The sequence below is a fragment of the Labeo rohita genome, chromosome 7 (assembly GCF_022985175.1).
Source record: "Labeo rohita strain BAU-BD-2019 chromosome 7, IGBB_LRoh.1.0, whole genome shotgun sequence".
Taxonomy (NCBI): Eukaryota; Metazoa; Chordata; class Actinopteri; order Cypriniformes; family Cyprinidae; genus Labeo; species Labeo rohita.
In genome coordinates, this window is record NC_066875.1 from 28135193 (window position 1) to 28156515 (window position 21323).

At 36.2% G+C, this 21323-nt stretch overlaps 1 protein-coding gene across 1 annotated transcript in view; it reads left to right on the plus strand.

Annotated features, from left to right (window-relative positions):
* slc12a4 (solute carrier family 12 member 4) overlaps positions 1-21323 on the plus strand; it is a 26902-nt gene continuing 5579 nt past the window's right edge. The window contains exons 1-21 of the mRNA XM_051114276.1: positions 1-252; positions 11227-11321; positions 11491-11622; positions 11737-11883; positions 12345-12399; positions 14703-14833; positions 14934-15175; positions 15498-15712; positions 15859-16023; positions 16631-16729; positions 17311-17368; positions 17452-17626; positions 18011-18129; positions 18412-18510; positions 18746-18865; positions 19489-19593; positions 19995-20163; positions 20378-20573; positions 20669-20838; positions 20957-21088; positions 21191-21298. Coding sequence (XP_050970233.1) covers positions 114-252; positions 11227-11321; positions 11491-11622; positions 11737-11883; positions 12345-12399; positions 14703-14833; positions 14934-15175; positions 15498-15712; positions 15859-16023; positions 16631-16729; positions 17311-17368; positions 17452-17626; positions 18011-18129; positions 18412-18510; positions 18746-18865; positions 19489-19593; positions 19995-20163; positions 20378-20573; positions 20669-20838; positions 20957-21088; positions 21191-21298 — 2871 coding nt within the window. The 5' untranslated portion in view covers positions 1-113. The remainder of the gene's footprint in view (positions 253-11226; positions 11322-11490; positions 11623-11736; positions 11884-12344; positions 12400-14702; positions 14834-14933; positions 15176-15497; positions 15713-15858; positions 16024-16630; positions 16730-17310; positions 17369-17451; positions 17627-18010; positions 18130-18411; positions 18511-18745; positions 18866-19488; positions 19594-19994; positions 20164-20377; positions 20574-20668; positions 20839-20956; positions 21089-21190; positions 21299-21323) is intronic.

The following is a 21323-nucleotide window of genomic DNA, read 5'->3' on the forward strand; positions in this document are numbered from 1 at the left end:
GGGAAGACTAGAGGAATGTGTTGGAGATTTCAGGGAGAGTTCAACTGAGAATGTGCTGTCTGCCAAAAGAAGAGAAAGAGAGAGACAGATACTCACGCTAAACCGATGAAAACATGCCCCATTTCACTGTGGTACCAGTGCAGGATAACTCTCCGTCCAACTATGACAGTCTGGAGGGAATAAACTGGGTGGATTACAGGGACACAGGACAGGGAGGATACCCTGGACATGGAGACACAGTTAGCTCAGATGGTAAGTTTTTTCTTTCATTTATCACTTTGATAAACCAGTCCTCTAGCTGTAAAACTTGGGTTTAACTACCTCATGAGCTGAGTTTGAAAGTTTATTCAGTTTAAAAGTTTGGTTTAACCCTTGTATTCTTGGCAAACTTCCTCAAACCATCAGCAATATGGTAACCATGGCAATTGCTCAGTCACTAACGTCACAGGACCCACTGACTACTTGCATCCAAGTTTTTGGGAAGCTCTGAGTGGGCTTTATCACGCTGGCAAAGTTGTGTTTCTATAAAATGACGTATATTTGATATAAGGGGAGGGATCTCAAGCCGGGACTCTTGGCACAGTGCTGACATGCCAGACACCAATGTGGTGACAAAGGAAAACAATCAAGAGCCAAAGCAGAGGCGGGACCGGGGGGTCTGCAATAATGGGACAGGCCTCAAGTATTCATGAACACAAAAGATGGAGCCCTCTCTCTTTGTGCCAAGACAGCAGCTGAGGGGTTAGCTGGCATTTCTATCCTCCATTTTGTTTCTTTCTCTCTCTAGCACATTTTGAAAGAGAAAAACAAATTGTAAGAGAGATGTGCGCCTCTAAGGCATGATTAAGAGACATTAGCATCTGTGTACGGCAGCTGTAACTGGCATATGGAGAGACCAGCAGATTTGTGGAGACAGCTGTCTTTTTACCCTTTGTGTGTTGAAGTAAAAAGGTGCAAATTTGGGAGCGAGGCTTTTGTAAATGGGATATATACACCATAACATACAAATACACACTACGAGTCAAAAGTTTTTGAACAGTAAGATTTTTATTGTTTCAGTAGTCTCTTCAGCTCATGAAGCCTGCATTTATTTGATCCAAAGTACTGCCAAAACTTTTCTATTTAAAATAACTGTTTTCTATTTGAATATATTTTAAAATGTAATTTATTCCTGTGATTTCAACACTGAATTTTTAGCATCATTACTCCAGTCACATGATCCTTCAAAAATAACTCTAGTATTCGGATTTGCTGCTTTAACAAAAACATATACAGAGTTCTCAAGATGGCACAGTCCGACAGGTCTAACTCAATCTGACCTAATGACATCATTATCACATAGCACAGCTGATTGGCTCTCTCCTGCAACGGTAGTCAATGAGCTCACTGCTCAGTATTTAAATATATGACTAATGCTTGCTGTAGCAGTTTTACGGCATACTTCAGAAACCCTCCACCTACCCAGCTCCACCTGTATAGATCTGCTACAAGGCGATTCATGTATGCTATCTGGGTGTTACTTCATGTATGTTATATGTGCAGCAGCAGTATTTCTTACATGTTCACAGCAGCATGTTGTGGATATATTGGCAGTAGCAAGTCTCAGCAGCAGCGTAGCACATCTATTCTGCCAAGACCAATAAATTAACACTGTCATGTACAATACCATGCCAATCCCTCAGGGAGTTATGACAGAATATTTGATTATTATTATTATTATGAAAACAGAGTGGATTTTTTCAAGTTTCTTTGATGAATAGAAACTTCAAAAGAACAGCATTTATCTGAAATAGAAATCTTGCCTAATAAATAATAATAAATAAATGCTTTTGATCTATTTAAAGTTAAATAAAAATGAAACAAATAAAATAAAAAATTATACTGACTCAAAATAATCCAAAATGAGTTTGTTTACATACTATATGTGTGTGCACTGTATATATTTATTATGCATATTTAAATACACACACATACATGTATATATTAAAAATATGTATATATATTTATACTTTTAAATATATATAAATATTTTATATATATTTTTCCTTAATATGTATATGTATATGTGAGTATTTCTATATACACAATAAATATACACAGTACACACACAAATAAACATAAACTTTTATTCTGGATGTGATTAATCACGATTAATCGTTTGACAGCCCTATAATAAATGTGTCTTGAATAGCAAATCAGTAGATTTCTGAAGGATCGTGTGACACTGAAGACTGGAGTAATAATGAAATGACTGAAAATTTAGCTTTGATCACAGGAATCAATTATATTTTAAATTGTATTCAAATAGAAAAGTTATTTTAATTAGTAAAAAAAAAAAAAATTACTGTTTTTGCTGTGCTTTGGATCAAATATATGCAGGCTTGGTGTTCAAAAACTTTTGACTGGTAGTGTATAGCCAGTTTACTGTACACTAATGGTTTACTGACAAGGGGGTAAAGTGTTGTTCTGAAAGTGGAGTTCTCCTTTAAGGTCAAGTGAGTGTTGTTGGAGACAGTCATTTGTGACTACAGACTAATAATATCTTGCATCATTCAGCACATAACAGATGCTGAACTTGCACATTAAAATGAATGGACAAAGTGAATCATTGAATGAATCACTGCAGGAATTAAAAAGAAAGATTCTTGTCTTACAGCACTCCATAAGTAATAATTAGTCATAAATTAATCACTGTAACAACAAAAGAATCCCATCATCTCAAATGGACAGCAAACATTTAGATGTAAATGACAAGTGGTATATACTCCAAATGAAAGACAGAGCCAAAAAGGACATTTCATCAGAAAAGTAGAAAAATGCAAACATACTATGTATACACAAAGAGATATTCACACCTTGCATTTCCCATGCATTTTTGAGAGTCTGTGCCATTCTCTGTCTCTCAGTCTCTCGGAGTATGGAAATGACAGGCTTGAAGTACAATTACATAATCCTATTTCCCAGCTTAGAATTTCCTAGCAGAAGATGTGTTTATCCATGACAGGGCTGTTCTGACTTGAATAAATCCTGTGCTGGCCTTTAATTTGTCTTCATTTGTTATTTAACATTCAGCAGTCACCTCAACCCGATGACCTCATAGAGGTTCTTCTGAAGATTTAAGTGTGTGTCATCCCAGCACAGCATGACATGAGAAAAGATAGTGGAAATTGTGGATGGTCATTAAGTTTGTAGATCTCATCAAATGAGTTAGTATGATTTTCTCTGTATAAACGTGTAGGCTGATGAAGAAGAGTGGTCTTACGTGGCAGTCGCACTGATGGATCGTTTAACTTTAGGTGGGGCAGAGCAGACGGAGGGTGTTTACACTGCTAACTTTGTTTTTATGCGTGTCAGCTCAGTGACATTTAGAGCAGGACTACACACTGCAGTCATTATGCTGAAACAGGCTCATAATGGAAAAGCATCAGCTCTCAGTCTAACTCATGAACCACGTCATGCCCTACTTCCACGTAACTTACAAGAAAACAGCTGAAGAGAGGGGAAAGAAAGGGCTTAGGATTATTTCTTCCCCCACATATATGAAAGAAATAATGCTAAGTCCTGTTTAGTAAAGTCCTGAAAACAAGCTGTCAGAGATCATTAGCATTAGCATGAGCTAATTTGATTCTAACTGATAAGACGTTATCCCAACTGTTTTTCTTTGACAAACCATTTCTTAACACAACTGGAACAGTTTTTTTAATAGATTTATGAGTGGGTTTAATACAAACCCAGTTGGTGTGTACCTCAGTTGATGACCAGAGAGGTTGTCATCCTCTTTATAACCCGAAGGAGTAGTTATGTGATGTGGAAAAAGCAACATCATGCTGTTTTCGAGTGGGAGCTGGCTGGCAGTCCTTAACACCAAGAATGTCTGGCTTCTTAAGGTAACAATAGATCCTCTTCCACTAAGAGGCCCTGTATTAGTTTTTGCTGAAAGACAGTTGTACTTGACAGGCATAGAATGTCTTAAACTGACTTATCTCTTACTAATCTCATATATAAAATTGTTTTGTGGACATATCAAGATAAGGACTTAATAAATAGGTACAGTATAAAGAGCCTACTGAGAGGTCATCTAAAGCTCATGTGCTCTTAAGCTCTCAGTACAATTTTATTTTAATTGTATTGAGCAAGGATGGCTTAAATTGAACAAAGGTGACAATAAAGATATTCATAATGTTACAAAAAAGATTTATTTTTTTAAAGTTTCCACAAAAATATTAACATTTTCTGATAATTTACTCACCCCTATGTCATCCAAGATGTTCATGTCTTTCTTTCATCAGTCGAAAAGAAATTAAGATTTTTAAGGAAAATATTCTAGGATTTTTCTCCAAATAATGAGGTCCGAATTGCAGTTTCAGTTAAGCTTTGAATGTTCTACATGATCCCAGCCGAGGAATAAGGGTCTTATCTAACATTATGTAATCACGCACACATAATGTAGGTACAAGTACCCAGTGTTTACAAAGCGGCGTGCAAGTAAAGTCAAACACTATTTACAAAAAAGGTAAAATAACAATGTCAGATGATTTTACATTTGGAGGAGAAAACGAGATGGAGTTTTTTGGCCTACCCTACCTTTTTGAACCAAAATACACAGACAAAGAACTAACCACGTATGACCTTTCCAACATGATTATGTAATGCATGAAGACACATCACAGAGCTATTGCAAGACGAGCATTTTTTTTAAAAAGTAAATAATTTTTTTTTTTTTCCTTTTAGAAAATGACTGATCGTTTCACTAGACAATACCCTTATTCCTTGGATGGGATTGTGTAGAGTACGGGTCTCCAACCCTGCTCCTAGAGAGCTACCATCCTACAGATTCTGGCTCCAAACCCAATCAAACACACCTGAACATACAAGTGTGTTGGAGGATAGTTGGAACTGAAGTCTGCAGAATGGTAGCTCTCCAGGAGCATGGTTGGAGATCCCTGGTGTAGAGGCCTTTGAAGCCGCATTGAAACTCGAATTTGGACCTTCAACCCGTTGATTCCCATTAAAGTGCACTATATGGAGAAAATTCCTGGAATGTTTTCCTCAAAAACCAAATTTCTTTTTGACAGAAGAAACACATCTTGGATGACATGGGTAAATTATCAGAATATTTTTATTCTGGAAGTGAACTAATGCTTTAAAGGGTTAGTTCACCCGAAAATTAAAAAAAATTAGCCCATGATGTACTTACCCTCAAGGCATCATAGGTGTCCAATCGAATCCAACTGGAGTTGCATTAATAATTGTTTACGCTCTTCCAAGCTTTATAATGGCAGTGGGTGGGTGTTTTTGTTCAATAGTCTACAAGAAGTCCAATAAACTGCATCCATCCATAATAAAAAAGTGCCTCACGTGGCTCAGGGGGTGAATAAAGGCCTCCTGTAGTGAACTGATGTGTTTTATAAGAAAAATATCCATATTTAAAATGTTTGAAACTCTTTTCTCTAGCTCGCACTAACTGTCGTGTGCACAAGCTGTACCGGGCAGATGACGTAGGATGTATGAGTAGCATATGCGCTGGATAGAAGTGACGAACATGGAAGAGCAGAGAAGAAAGACACAAACACAACAAAACACCGGTCACAAATTAGAAGTACAAAATGAGGATATGTAAAGAAAAATGTTGGAGGATTTCGATATAAGCCAAGAAGCTTTCCTTTGCTAAAGTAAGGAAACTTTGCTCCCTTTGTTCCTGTAAACAAACATTAGTTTTTGTGAGACTAGCATATTCTCTCAGACGCATGCACTATAATATATCCTATGTCATCCGCTCAGAACGGTTTGTGTGCAAAGTTAGTGCAAGCTAGAGAAAAGAGTTCGTAATGTTTCAAATATGGATATTTTTCTTATCAAAACACATTGATTTGCTACAGGAGGCCTTTATTCACCCCCCTGAGCCATGTGAGGCATGTTTTATTATGAATGGATGCACTTTATTGAACTCATTTTGGACTGTTGAACAAAAACACCTGCCAACTGCCATTATTTTAAAAATTCAGAACGATTTTTAATATAACTCTGAAAGAAGAAAGTCAAGGAATATGCACCTAGGATGACTTGAGGGTGAGTAAATCATAGGCAAATTTTCATTTTTGGGTGAATGTGAACTATTTTCAGCACTGATAATAAGAAATACTTCTTGAGTACCAAATCAGCATATTAGAATGATTTCAGAAGGATCATTCTGTATTGCCTGTATATATTAAAATAAAAATCAGTTATTTTACACTGTAATATTTCACAATATTACTGTTTACTGTCTTTTAAATATATTTTTTTAATGATGGTGAGCCTACAATATTTCTTTATAAAACATTTAAAAAATCTTACCAACTTAAAACTTTTGTGAGTTTACAAAACTTTATCAAATACTGTAACTCTCGATGTTGTAAGCCATATGAACTCACAAAAAAGAGGTACATAGAAATTTGTACCTTTATTTATGTAGTTTGAAATTGTGCACTATTATCTGCGTCATCTCATGTTTACAAAGAGAAATGTACAAATTGTGGAGAGCAAAGCGGTTGTTGTCTGAAAATATTGACTGCATCCCATAAACACTCATCACATTAATAATGACAAGCCACAAAAAACACTCAACATGCACACACCTTCACAGTTGGTAGGCCCTACGTGAAACACAACAAGGTTAACAATCAGCTAAATAATAATTGTAAACAGAGGAACAAATTCATCCTGACATCACATGATAACAGGTTATACTAGACAAGATAACAAATTCAAGGATGTAAATAAACCTGCAAAGGGAAAAACAATGCAATAGCCTACTATTAACTACTAATGCTTCAGTACATGCTGGGAAAAGTGCAAATTAGACTTTTTCAGTGTAGGTCTTGTGTTGGTTTGACTTATATCAAAGTATTTTGCACTACAAAAAAACTATAATAATCATTACATAACAGACAGTTCATTATTTGCAGTGTATTATTGGCATTATTTATTTTTTTGTTCCACAGTATTGTTTTCATAGTGTTTTTGAGTGTCTGTCTTTTGCTAATGTTTTGAATTGTTGGAACTTCATCAGTATAATACAGCTTCTTCCCTTCTTCCCTTGTTAACACACATCAAAGCCTTAGTACATTCTGCTCTCCCAGCAGGGTCTAATTCCACAGACTTATTCAGCTGTACTCATCTAATTCAGAAAGTCTATTATCAGTGATGGGCTATTGTGTAAAACTCTTCTTATGAAAAGACATATAACAGGCAGTCAACCCCTTTTGTTTTTAAAGATTAAAGCACTCTGGTAATAGCTTTGTTGTGTAAATGACATCACCTTAAAAAGCTACTGACATGGCTAAAATGAAACATGCATAACTGGTAAGTATTGATACTATGTAAAAGTCACTAATTTCCCAAGTAGCCTATACATTGCACTAAATTAATTAACATTAAAGAAATTTAATATGACTTTTTATGATACTCACTGGAGTTATTGACTTGTAATGAACGATCGGGAGAGTGATATGTCCTTGCAGGACAAATAGAGAGGGTTATGCAGTTATGAAGTTTATGAGGAAAATTTAAAACACTAAATACACAACATCACAGACAGAGGCACACCTGAGTGAACACACATGCTGTTAACAATGTACTAACACACCGGATATTATTATTACAATCACATCAAAAAACCAAGTATGCCATTATTACACACTGCATTGCCAAATCAGGCTAAATCGGCCTAAACAGCATGACTTTGACTCATTATGAAGACTTAAAATGTTTAATAAATGGGATGTTTGGCCAATTTCACACATGACCTCCTTACCAGCTAGTTCATTGAAGAGATCAGATGCAAAACCAGCTAAAAGCCATCTCGATCAAAAATGAGATAATGATACTGAGTGAATGCTCTCGACACATATTATACGTCCATCAAATACTTTTTCTTCAAACTCGCTAAATTACCGGCCTCAGCCCAATCAGAAGTACCGCTACTTACATAGAAACTTATACATCTGAGCCTGATAAAAATGCATTTTTTAAAGAAGGATGTCAGATGGATTTAGCTGGTTTTGCATCCGAGCTCTTCATTTCTTTCTGGGGTTAACAGGCTTTTGCATTTTTCCAACACAAAGTTGTTTTGTCTCTTCAAAATATTCCACTTTGGAGGTAAATTTGCAGTAAAGCTGGTCTACCTTTGGGCTATTGGCTGAGCAACAATTTGTTTAAACAGAGCTGTTTCCTACAGCTGGTTACCAAATGTGCCTGAGTCTTCCCTTGTACTGTGTAATAACAGCTTATGTGTGCAATGTGTAAAGATTATTGAAAATGAATGACTGTTCAGCATCTAAATGTATGACTTATACAATCTTCACTGTAAACAAGAAATGCTCTTGTCCACTAGATTGGATAAATGTTGCTTTAGCAAGCATGTGAAGTCTCTCGGTTCACTCTAAACACCACGTGTGGGGTTAGTAAAGTAGTTTCGGCTTTGATCTGCAGCTGTTGGCACAGTCCTGTTAACTTGTTCAGACCTGCCGTCATAAAGCTCATTTTTCCCTCTCCTGCAATTACACAGCGAAACGCATTCTCTATGGGGGCTAAGTCAAGTCATTTCTAAGAGGCTTTGTAGAAACTAAGTAAACATATCCAGTAACATTTTAGTTCTTTTCAAACATTTGTTGGTCAGGATACAAATTGTTAACATCTTTGTAATGTTAAAAAAAAAAAACAACAACATTTTATCTCGCAGATTAAGGAAAAAACATGTGTCCACATATAACGATAGTACAACGCTAGATGGCAGCATTTGACCTTTTTTTTATTATTGGTTGCCTGCAGCAGTGGTTCCCAACCACATTCCTGGAAGCCTCCCAACACTGCACATTTTGCATACTCTCCTTTGTCTGACACACCCATTTCAGGTCTTGGAGTCTCTACTAATGAGCTGATGATCAGAATCAGGTGTGTTTGATCAAAGAGACATGGAAAACATGCAGTGTTTGGGGGCCTCCAGGAACGTGGTTGGGAACTACTGGCTTACAATATTAATTTTAGTGAGACCCCTAGTGAAAATGCTGTGTAGTTATTTTTTTATTTATTTAATTATTTAAATTCTAGCAAAATTTCAGGATTTCATTTTGGTAGTGTTTTGTCCAAGATAGTGAGACCTAAAAAGCAGTGAACATGTTCAGTGTCCACAAATGTAATTATTTGATTAGTTAGTTAGAAAAAAAAAAAAAAAACAGTTCATTTAAATATTCATTTTAGATTCCAGATTCATTTACATCAATGAATTTCAATATAGTTTCAGATAAGAAAATAATATATTCAAATATATCCTAAAACTTCAGCTTTTCTGCATTTTCAGGCATTTTATTTAATTAAACGAGTGCTTAAAATGTGTTAAAATTCCAGATTGGAAGTTTTATGGAAAGCCCTTATTGTGACTTGTGTGTGTGTACTGGTATTCACTACGTTATGGGGACCAAATGACAGGTATAGTAATACCAGTACATTTTGACCTTGTGTGGACATTTTTAGGTCCCCATGAGGAAACCTAATAAATCATACAGAGTGAAGTTTTTAAAAAATCTAAAAACGTATAAAGTTTCCTGTGATGGGGTAGGTTTAGGGAAAGGTTTAGAATAAAGTGATAGAAAATATACTGTAGTTTGTACAGTAGAAAAACCATTAAGCCTATGGGATGTCACCACAAAAAACGGAAACCAGTGTGTGTGTGTGTGTGTGTGTGTGTGTGTGTGTGTGTGTGTGTGTGTGTGTGTGTGTGTGTGTGTGTGTGCGTAAATACTGATCCCCCTCACTCTCTCAATAGCAATTAATAGTTCACATTGACCTGGATATAGACTATGAGCACAGTGAGTGCTGCCTGCCTTGCTGTACATAGACAAACATGCTGATCCACAATAATGCTCATGCAAACCCTACCTATAATGGCAAACTAACCCTGGACACAGGTGAGTGTCTTACAGCAAGCAAACAGAAGGGAGATTTTGACTTAATCTTAACATCAGACCAGGTACTATCCTCTCTTTATATGTATTTGTGAACAAGTACTGTGTAGGCTGTATGGTCACATTATTTCTGAGCTTATGAACTGTTTAATTGCAAATTTGTGTCTGTGAGGTTGTTTAATATTAGAAGGAATATATCCCAATATAATTTTCTGAAATATCACCTCCACTTAGTTCTCTGCATTTTCTAATGTCTGACTTTTCGGTAGAGAAACAACAAAAAACACTAAATCTGAACACTTGGATAGACAGGCTAGTGTATTCAATGTGGGTGTCAGACTCTAGGATACGAATACAGACCAAACTGCATAATTATGATGAACGTGACAAATGGGTATCTACCACAGTATGCGTAATTAAGACTGGCACTGTATTTGGATGCCTTGCTTTAGCAGTGTTTGTATTGACATTTGTTTTGAGAGCAGAGAGTGTCACAGAAAACAGTCAAACTGATTAAGTGTTCAGAGTCAGTGACCTGATTAATGGCCAAAATAATTACAAAATAACAAAAGAAAGGTCAGAAAGGGAGAGGGAGAAAACATCAGAGAAGCATAAATGCAAAATGGGTTTAATGCTTGGCGCCAAAGCTAGAAAAATGTTCAAGTATACTTGAGCAGTTGAACTTCCTGTTAAACTAAATAATTCTAAAGGCATACGAACTAAGCTTCAGTATTTGTTTATTTCTTCACACACTCTACCAGTTCATATTGATGTATTTATTTTTTATTTGTTTAAATAATTATTTACATATATTATATGTAATATAAAAGTAAAATGATCTCTTTTGATTTAGTTGTTATATATGTAGGAGTGTAAAGAATAGAACATTAGTCACATTTAATTAGTGGGCATAGGACAGGAAATTACATTAAATGTGGCTGAAAACCTACAGTTATTCTGAGAAAACCCCAAAAATGCCTTTATAAATATTTGTTTCTTTTTGTCTTTTACTCTCTTTCTCTCTCTGGTGAAAAAAAAACAAAAAAACCTTTGATCAGTTGAACGGGCAGTAAATATTAAATCAATATAAAATAACTTTAAAATAAATGTGTGTGATGGTACAATATATGGAAAAGGATAATAAAAACAAATTAAGGATAATAACCGCCTGGTAATAAAAAAGAAAAGAAGAAGCTAATGGACACCATGTACTCACTACATATCAGTGATGTATATGCCTGTTAAAATATGTAAATAAGGTTGAAATACCGTCTCCCTGCAGGTCATGGCAATCATAAAGAAGACAGTCCCTTCCTCAGCAGTTCAGACTCATCGAAGAGGAATGACTACTACGACAAAAACTTGGCCCTGTTTGAGGTATATTTTTCAGTTTCAGTTACTTTTGTAATATTTCCCACTAAAAGTATAATCTAATAACATTCCTAAATTCAACATTAAAAAATGAGAATATTTTTCATGTTCTGTTATGTGTAGAATTCTGCTATATGTTTTCGTATGTGTTGTACCGAGGTGTATCTTTCCATAGGAAGAGCTGGATAGCCGTCCAAAGGTCTCGTCTCTCCTCAGCCGGCTGGTCAATTACACAAACGTTACTCAGGGAGCCAAAGAACATGAAGAGGCAGAAAGTGCCGATGCCTCCAGAAGACAAATGCCCAAGGTTATAATATGTTATTTTCACTAGAATAAAAAAAATACATATTTTTACTTTAACCAAAACCTGCAACAATGTTTTTCTGAAAGACTTTTCTCCCTCCTACTTGTTTCTCTGTAGTCTCCGAATATGGGCACACTGATGGGAGTGTACCTGCCATGTCTGCAGAACATCTTTGGTGTGATTCTCTTTCTGCGTCTCACCTGGATAGTAGGAACAGCAGGTGTCGTCCAATCATTCTTCATCGTTCTCATGTGCTGTTCCTGTGTGAGTAGTTGCAGACACACCCTCACAAACACACTGTTATGTTCACTACCTTTGCCACCTACATTTGCTTTTCCTTGTCTGTCCTGTAAACAACTGTTAACATTGTTTTTAGGCAGTTTGACACTGACAGTATAGACAATTGTCTAAAACAAGACACAGACAGTAATACTAATAATATTAAGCAAGTAAACCAGTAAATAAAGGAGTTGTCTGAGTGCTAAAATGAGAGAAAAACTAGTAAGTGTTCAATAGCCTGATATGCGTTCATAAGTCTGGTTGTGCACGACTGAATGCTCTGGTAACTTCTGTCGGACAGCTGTCTCACAGGTTGTGTACAGTCTTTTATTTGTGGCTTTTCTCAGACAATCTGATAAGTGGGCTAGCATTTTAAAGCCTGCAAGCATGCAAATGTTTAAATGTATGATTCTTTTAATGTATATATTTTTTTTTTACTTTAACAGACAATGTTAACAGCAATCTCCATGAGTGCTATAGCCACCAATGGTGTAGTTCCAGGTAATTTTAAATGTTTATACTCCTGTATTATCACATTTCATAAAAACAGCACATCACCACCAGGAAAACTGGTAAAGTCTGTGTAAGGGGAATTCAGAGAAATGTTTCTAAACACATTATAAATGTTAGAAATATATTGCTGAAACGCGTTACAAACACTGTGAACTGTAGTAGTTAATTGGGGGAGTTATAGGTAGTTAAACAGTTTTTCACGATTTTTGTGTTCATTATTTTTTTGAGAGGGCCTGAAATCATCTCTCGGCGATAATGAGAGGGAGGGGACACCTTCGGTTCACTTAAGTTTGTCGTGGCCACGACATATCAACTCGTGGGAACGTCATATTATGTCGTGGCCACGAGATGCTGAGAGCGAACGACATCCATTTCTCGTGGCCGCGTCTTGTTATGTTGAGGAAACGACACGCGCTTTTCGTGGCCACGAGTTTAATGCGTAAACAAACCTGCGTGACCATAGTAACCCGGGATTATCAGAGATAGATTTATTACCATTTTATTTTGAATTAAGGAATTATTATATTAATTATTATAGAAATTAATACAGTATTAAATTATGCGATGCTGTCTACGCGAATGTTGTCTGTTCCCGATGTAGACAGCATTCAAAAGAAGTTGATCATTAATAAATATTACATAAAGTATATCAAATAGTCCTACAAACATTTCATGCATCCCACAGTCTTGTAAGTCCATTAACTGATCCTCTTTTTTTCTGTAATATTTGTATCATTCCTTTGTATTCGTTATTTTTTTTTTTACTTAAAGTTTTTAATGTAAATGATACAGTAAAAATTTGAATATGCTGTATGACTGGGATTTTTACTGGAATGCAGTTTAAAGGTTGAATTTGACATATATTCTATTTTATTTCGTCTAATTAATAGACTAGCCTATATATTGACGTAGTTTCATTTGTAAATCATTTATCGTCACACAGGGGCATAAATACAATCAAAACTTCTATCAAAACTTAATTGGCATAATTGTCGTTTACAGTATTTGCAAAATATAGCAAATACTAGCATATACGGCCTACAGAACGTTAGGCAAAGCGATACAAAATAAATATAAAATATAGCCCTAAGTCACTATAATTAGACGAAACAAAATAAAATAATTCAACCTTTAAACTGCATTCCAGTAAAAATCCCAGTCATATAACATATGACGAGCATTTACAGTATTTACATATAGAACATCAAGTAAAGAGATGGAACATAAACGAAAATAGAATAATAGGCTAATAATAATAATAATAATAATAATAATAATAATAATAATAATAATAACTGAAAAAACGATCAGTTAATATAAGGTTGGATAAAAATATCTTGTAGGCCTATTTTATTTGATGTACTTTGGGTAATATTTATTAATGATAAACTTCTTTCGAATGCATCGCGCACAGACAGCATTCACATAGACAGCATCCCCTGTTGTTAATATAATCATTTAATAATGTATTCATTTCTATAATAATTAATATAATAATTCCTTAATTAAAAATAAAATGGTAATAAATCTATCTCTGATAATCCCGGGTTACTATGGTCACGCAGGTTTGTTTACGCATTAAACTCGTGGCCACGAGAAGCGCGTGTCGTTTCCTCAACATAATAAGACGCGGCCACGAGAAATGGATGTCGTTACCTCGACAAAATGATCTCGTGGCCACGACATAATATGACGTTCCCACGAGTTGATATGACGTTCCCACGAATTAATATCTCGTGGCCACGACAAACTTAAGTGAACCGAAGGTGTCCCCTCCCGGTCACCGTACTGTCATTATCGTTAGTTATTACAGTCTACAGTTTGCTAGCTAGCTATGTCTTTGTCACGTAAACGTATATTACCTGTTGAATGGCTGTGTAAATCCAATTAAGCTGCTACTGAGCGCATCTATTCAGGTTGTAGTGGTATTTCACAGACGAGAGAGACGAAAGCTTTCCGGCGAGTGGGCGTGGTTTTAGCGCCGCCAGTGGACACGCCCCCAGCGTTTGAGAACGGAGAATACGTTTGTTTGTTTTTTAATTTGATAACTTATTTTATTTATTATTTATTTTATTTCAATTTGGCTGGGTGTTTAGTAATATTTTTCTGCGATGTGACAAACTCAGTACACATATTTAATATTGCTTTACATGGACTTTAATAGTTGTCTTCCTACAGCTAATATTGTACGTTATAAAGAATATCAGAATGATAAGCCTATTGTTTTATAGCTATTGTTATTGTCATACAAAAGTGTATTTAAAGTTTTTTTCTTTTTTTTTAATTGGCAGCTGGTGGGGCGTATTTCATGATATCTCGGTCTCTGGGCCCTGAGTTTGGTGGTGCAGTTGGTCTCTGTTTTTATTTGGGCACAACCTTTGCTGCTGCCATGTACATACTGGGAGCAATTGAAATATTTCTGGTTAGTCTCCTTTTATTATGACAACACACACACAATGATCCAAACCTCTAAAATGATCCAGCTCTGAAAATAATCATTCGTCAACTTTTATTGTCTACAGAAATATCTGATTCCTCAAGCCGCCATATTCCATCCTGCAGATATTCATGCAGGGAGTGGTGCAATGCTGAATAACATGCGGGTGTATGGCACAATATGTTTGAGTCTTATGGCTGTGGTTGTCTTTGTGGGGGTCAAATATGTCAACAAATTTGCCTCCCTTTTCCTGGCCTGTGTCATAATCTCCATTGTTTCCATCTATGCCGGAGCTATCAAATCCATTTTCCACCCTCCTGAGTTTCCGTAAGTCTTTCAGTAATGTTAATAGTCAAACAATACATAAAATGTAACATTTGGATTAATATTGGAACTGTGCCAATTTATTTGAGTTATACTGTATGTTATACATAGTAGGCTTACACTAAAATTAAAAAGTCTGTTTATAGCTTCATTTTTTATTAATAGTCCAAAAAATTAACTGAGATTATCTTGTTTTTTATATATATATATATATATATATTTAATATTTTGCAGTTTACTTATGATGCAGAATGAAAATATCATTGCATACAAAGACATATATCAGTATTTTTTGTTTTTACTCTTTTTCATTTAAATTGTGTAGGATCTGCATGTTAGGAAACCGCACATTGGTTCGTGATTTGTTTGATGTCTGTGGGAAGACAGTAGTAGTTGGTAATATCACGGTTCACAGCCAGCTCCGGAAGAACTTCTGCAGCTCTGAGAATTCAAGCAGTGGTCATTGTGATGAGTACTTCTCCCAGAACAATGTTACAGAGATCCAGGGCATTCCTGGTCTGGCCAGTGGGATCATTAAAGGTAAGGATGTCATCTAGGTCCAAAAAAAAGAAAGAAAAGATTACAGATAAGAAAATTACAAATACATTTAAAGATGGTGAAACATTATTATATGTGGCTGTGTGCATTTTATTTAATTAGGATTTTGTGCATGTGTGTGTGTGCAGAAAACATGTGGGGGGATTACATGGAGAAAGGACAGATTCTTGAAAAGGCAAGTCTGTCCTCTGTTGATGTCCATGGCTCAATGGAGACCTTTGGTTTCTATGTGTCTGCTGACATTGCCACGTCTTTCACCCTCTTGGTGGGAATCTTCTTTCCTTCTGCCACAGGTAAAACTCATCTGTCCTCTTTGGTTAACAAATACATTTATTTATTACACAGCTTCCTGGAATACTTTATTCTGATAGGTCATTCATAGAATTCAGCAGTGTAATATAAGGTGTGTTCAACTTTATGCTACATGTAAAATTCAAACAACTGATTCATATTACTATATAACCCCTTTGTCTAAAAGAAAGAAAAAATGAAAGAAAGTATACACAGACTATATAAGCACCACTATGAGAATCATAAAGCATATCTTTTCAATTGCTACTTCAACTATAAGCGGCAAACTCCTGTCAATCTGTTAAAGCACTTGATATAGACCTTATCAAGGGTCAGGGTATCGGGATATTTTGTTTTTGATGGGAATGAAAATGAGGCTGTGAGGGATAAAAGTACTGTACAGTGTTTCAATGGATTGTACTGTTTAACAAACAACAACAAAACGGTAGACAACAGCTCCATAAAACATCTTTGAAAGTTGCGAGTTGTGATAATTATGTGTGTAATAATTGAGATAATATCCAGTCAGCTACACTATCTTTTACACATCTACTTATATAAAAATGTCTTCAAATTCAGTATTTTTGTCTCTCTGTGTCACTGAGACAGGCATTATGGCAGGATCAAACAGATCTGGAGATCTAAGAGATGCACAGAAGTCTATACCAATAGGGACGATCCTGGCTATTACAACTACCTCTCTTGTCTGTATCCTTTTTGCTGTTGGTAATGCCAAGTTCTGTCATGAAACTCTACATGGGTCATTAACACAGACTGATGATATTCACTGCGTTAAACTGCTTGGCAAAAGCTGAGTGGTTCATGTTGCATACACAGCCAATGAGCTTACTGTTTTACATTTAAATGGTTGTTTAGGATTCAATAGACAATTTTGCAGAGTTACTCTGAAACCCCCACCTCCCCAGCTCCACCTGTATAGATCTGCTACGGATTATTATATATGCTATTTGTATAGCAGCACTATGTCTTAAATAGGCTACTTACAACACTGTATCAGTGTATGTATTGGCAGTAGCAAGTTTTTGTACTCGATTTGCAGCAACAGCAGCAATAATCTACAACAACAGCAATAACCAACAGCAGCAACAGAGTAGCAGATCTATTCAGCGAGTTGTCATGATAGAACTTAATGTTGAAAACAAGCATTAAACTGTTACTGTTATCAACAGTTAGTACTCATTTTTTATTCCTATAAATACTTTTTCGTTTCAAGAGCAGGTTATTTAGCATTCAAAATTTCCTAGAACTTTCCCTGACTGCTTTGACAGACTTTAGCTCTGTGGTTTTGTTTGGGGCCTGTATTGAGGGTGTGGTGCTAAGAGATAAGTAAGTAACATAGAGATTAGAAATACAGTATTTTTAGATGGCAACAAGCATGGTGTCTCACATGTTCTTGCATATACCTTTAGATTTGGAGATGCCGTCAGTAAAAACTTGGTGGTTGGCACACTGTCCTGGCCCTCTCCCTGGGTCATTGTGATCGGCTCCTTCTTCTCCACAGTGGGTGCAGGACTTCAGTCCCTGACAGGAGCTCCTCGCCTCTTGCAAGCCATTGCTAAAGATAACATCATTCCCTTCCTTAGGGTAAAAGATCTCTTGATATATAATTACAAATAATATATCAAATAAACAATCCACACCTTTTTTCACCATGGTAATTTTTCCACAGTACACAGTATAAAATAGCAGCATGTTTAGCTTTTATCTGTGGTTCGTAACATATTGTAGAACTACTGTGTTTTAAACCTTAACACATGACTGATAAAGTTGAGAAGAATTTCAGGAAGATGAAAATGGAGCTCCTGGATTATATTTACTTCCTTTTCTGGAATGTCAAACCACAAAAGCCATAAAACAAAACATTTGCATGCCAAATGTAAAATGTTTTTCCTAAAATGTAAATATGTGACGCTAACAGCTGATTGCTGCTTTCTGTCCCTGTTTGTCCATGTGTTTGCACACGCACAGGTTTTTGGACATGGTAAGGCTAACGGAGAACCCACGTGGGCCCTGCTGCTGACGGGACTCATAGCAGAGCTCGGCATCCTCATTGCATCACTGGATATGGTCGCTCCTATTCTCTCCATGTGAGGACAAATCACAAATATACACACAGATACATCACTATTACACAAAATACAAAAACACAAAATTGCATAGTAATATGTCATTTTTATATTGAGCACTGCATGTTAATGCAACTATATATATATATATATATATATATATATAGATCCTACTGGTAAAATGAAAGATGGACATCACAAACTTGTGACCTTGTAATGGTCAGTTCAGTTTTTCACCTGAATTGTCATTGCATGTATTACATGATACTTATTCCAATGAACATATGTTTGTACACTTTACAGGTTTTTCCTGATGTGTTATCTATTTGTAAATTTGGCGTGTGCAGTACAAACACTTTTAAGAACACCAAACTGGAGACCTCGGTTCAGATACTACCACTGGTAAGTGTGTATTTAAATTGTGTTTGCATAGATTCATATGTATCTTATTTGTCTTCTCCTGTAGTCTCATTTGAATTTAAGTCAAATGTGATCTCAAACCTTACTGGCATTCAGCCCTTGATATCCACACATGCAGATATTTTCAAAATGACCTCTAATTAAACATTTCCAGCTTTTGTAACTATAATCTAGATGGGTCATTTTTATTATATGCTCTCTGTTCTTTCCCTCTCAGGGCTCTGTCATTTCTGGGCATGAGTATGTGTTTAGCCCTTATGTTTATCTCCTCTTGGTACTATGCCATTGTAGCGATGGGCATTGCTGGTATGATCTACAAGTACATTGAGTATCAGGGGTAAGTGATTTCCAATTACATCTATTAAACTACCATACAGTAAATCACAGTCTTTATTTTTTCAGTCGTAAAGAAATTGTTTCTTGAGGAAAACATTTCAGGAATTATCTCCAGATAGTGGAATGCTATGGTGCCCCCAAGTTTGAACTTCCAAAATACAGTTTAAATGCAGCTTCAAACGGCTCTACTCAATCCCAGCTGTGGAAGAAGGGTCTTATCTAGCAAAAACGATTGGTCATTTTCAAAACAAATTGACATTTTATATACCTTTTAACCTCAATTGCTCATCTTGTCTCCTCTCTGCGATGCGCATGTGTAGTCTGTGTAATTTGGGTCAATACAGTTAGGGTATGTTGAAAAATCTCCTTTTTTCTTTGACGTCAAAATCGTCCTACATCGCTGTACATTTAAACTGCATTTTGGAAGTTCAAACTTCGGGGCACCACTGAAGTCCTCTATATGGAGATAATTCCTGAAATGTTTTGTAACGTAATTTTGAAACAACGTTTTTACGACAAGAAAGAAAGACATGAACATCTTGGATGACAAGGGGGTGAGCAAATTATATGTCAGTTTTTGTTCTGAAAGTGAACCTCTGGCTTGTATGTTTTTCTCTCTTTTAGAGCAGAGAAAGAATGGGGGGACGGGATCCGTGGATTGTCTCTTAGTGCAGCCCGTTACTCTCTCCTTCGCCTGGAGGTTGGACCACCCCACACCAAAAACTGGAGGTTAGTTTTTTCAGTGCATAGAATCCATTATATAAACCAAACCAAATGCTGACAAATGCTGATAAAATATTATCATCTGATATTTTTCAGAACGCATATTTAAAAAAAAACCCACGTGAACGCCTACACTTACATTAGTTTGTTTATAAAAGCCGGAAGATATTGTTTGAATAACATACTCCTGTAGGCGTACTTCAAACAGTGTTTGTACTGACAGTAACAAATTAGTATTGCACTGCTGTTCAAAAGATAAATCATCACAGTCACTTTTAATCAATGTAATGCACATGTGCTAAATAAAATGATTAATTTATTTAAAATAAAACTCTTCCTGAGCTCAAACTGTTAAACAGTAGTTTAGTAATTACACTACAATCACATTCAAATGAAACTGTTAACAGGCCACAGCTGCTGGTTCTGCTGAAGCTGGATGAGGACCTGCATGTGAAGTATCCCAGAATGCTTACCTTTGCCTCACAGCTGAAAGCGGGAAAAGGTCTGACCATTGTAGGATCAGTGATACAGGGCAACTTCCTGGAATGCTATGGGGAAACACAAGCGTCAGAACAGGTGAAGAAGTTTCCTGATTTACAAATACTTTAAGCATCCTAAATTACAGATGCAAATACAATGATTCTCATGTACCTGCAGCCATATTCAAAATCTGTAGTTGCGATGAAATTAGGTCTAATGTCTTTGCAGTTCAATATCAGCTTCTCTGGAGTTTGCTGAGAGATACCAAAAGGCAACATTTCATTAATTAGTTTTCTATACCCTCCACCAGGCAATAAAGAACATGATGGAGATTGAGCGCGTAAAGGGCTTCTGTCAGGTGGTGGTCGCCTCCAAAGTGAGAGAGGGAATCGCACACCTCATCCAGTCCTGTGGTCTAGGAGGCATGAAACATAACACAGTCGTTATGGGTTGGCCATACGGCTGGAGACAGAGTGAAGACCCACGGGCTTGGAAAACCTTTATAAGTAAGAACAATTATGTGCATCAGTCTTCAGTGAGACACAGTCCTTTAGAAAGGCTGAAGTTAATCTACTCCTCTTTCATATTCTCTCACTTCTAGATACAGTCCGCTGTACTACAGCGGCCCACCTGGCTCTGATGGTCCCAAAAAATGTGTCATTCTATCCCAGCAATCATGAGCGCTTTTCTGATGGATATATTGATGTGTGGTGGATTGTCCATGATGGTGGAATGCTCATGCTTCTGCCTTTCCTTCTCAAACAACATAAGGTAAACAATTAGCAATTTAAATTTTAAATAACCCTCTGATATTTTTTTAATAATTGATATGGACAACTCACTGATGTAGTTCATAAAATATATATTTTTTTGGTCTCTTGTACTTCAGGTCTGGCGTAAATGTAAGATGCGCATCTTCACTGTGGCTCAAATGGACGATAACAGCATTCAGATGAAAAAGGACCTGGCAACCTTCCTGTACCAGCTCAGATTAGAAGCAGAGGTGGAAGTGGTTGAGATGGTATACAGAACTCTCTTTATTATTAATACTTCCCATCCTATCACATAAAGAATGTATGCCAACATGATTTAATGCTGTTAAATGTTATGTCATTATTTACAGCACGACAGTGATATCTCAGCATACACGTATGAGCGGACACTTATGATGGAACAGAGGTCACAGATGCTAAAACAAATGAGGCTCTCCAGTGCAGAGAGAGACAGAGAGGTACTGTAACCTGTAACATGCATTT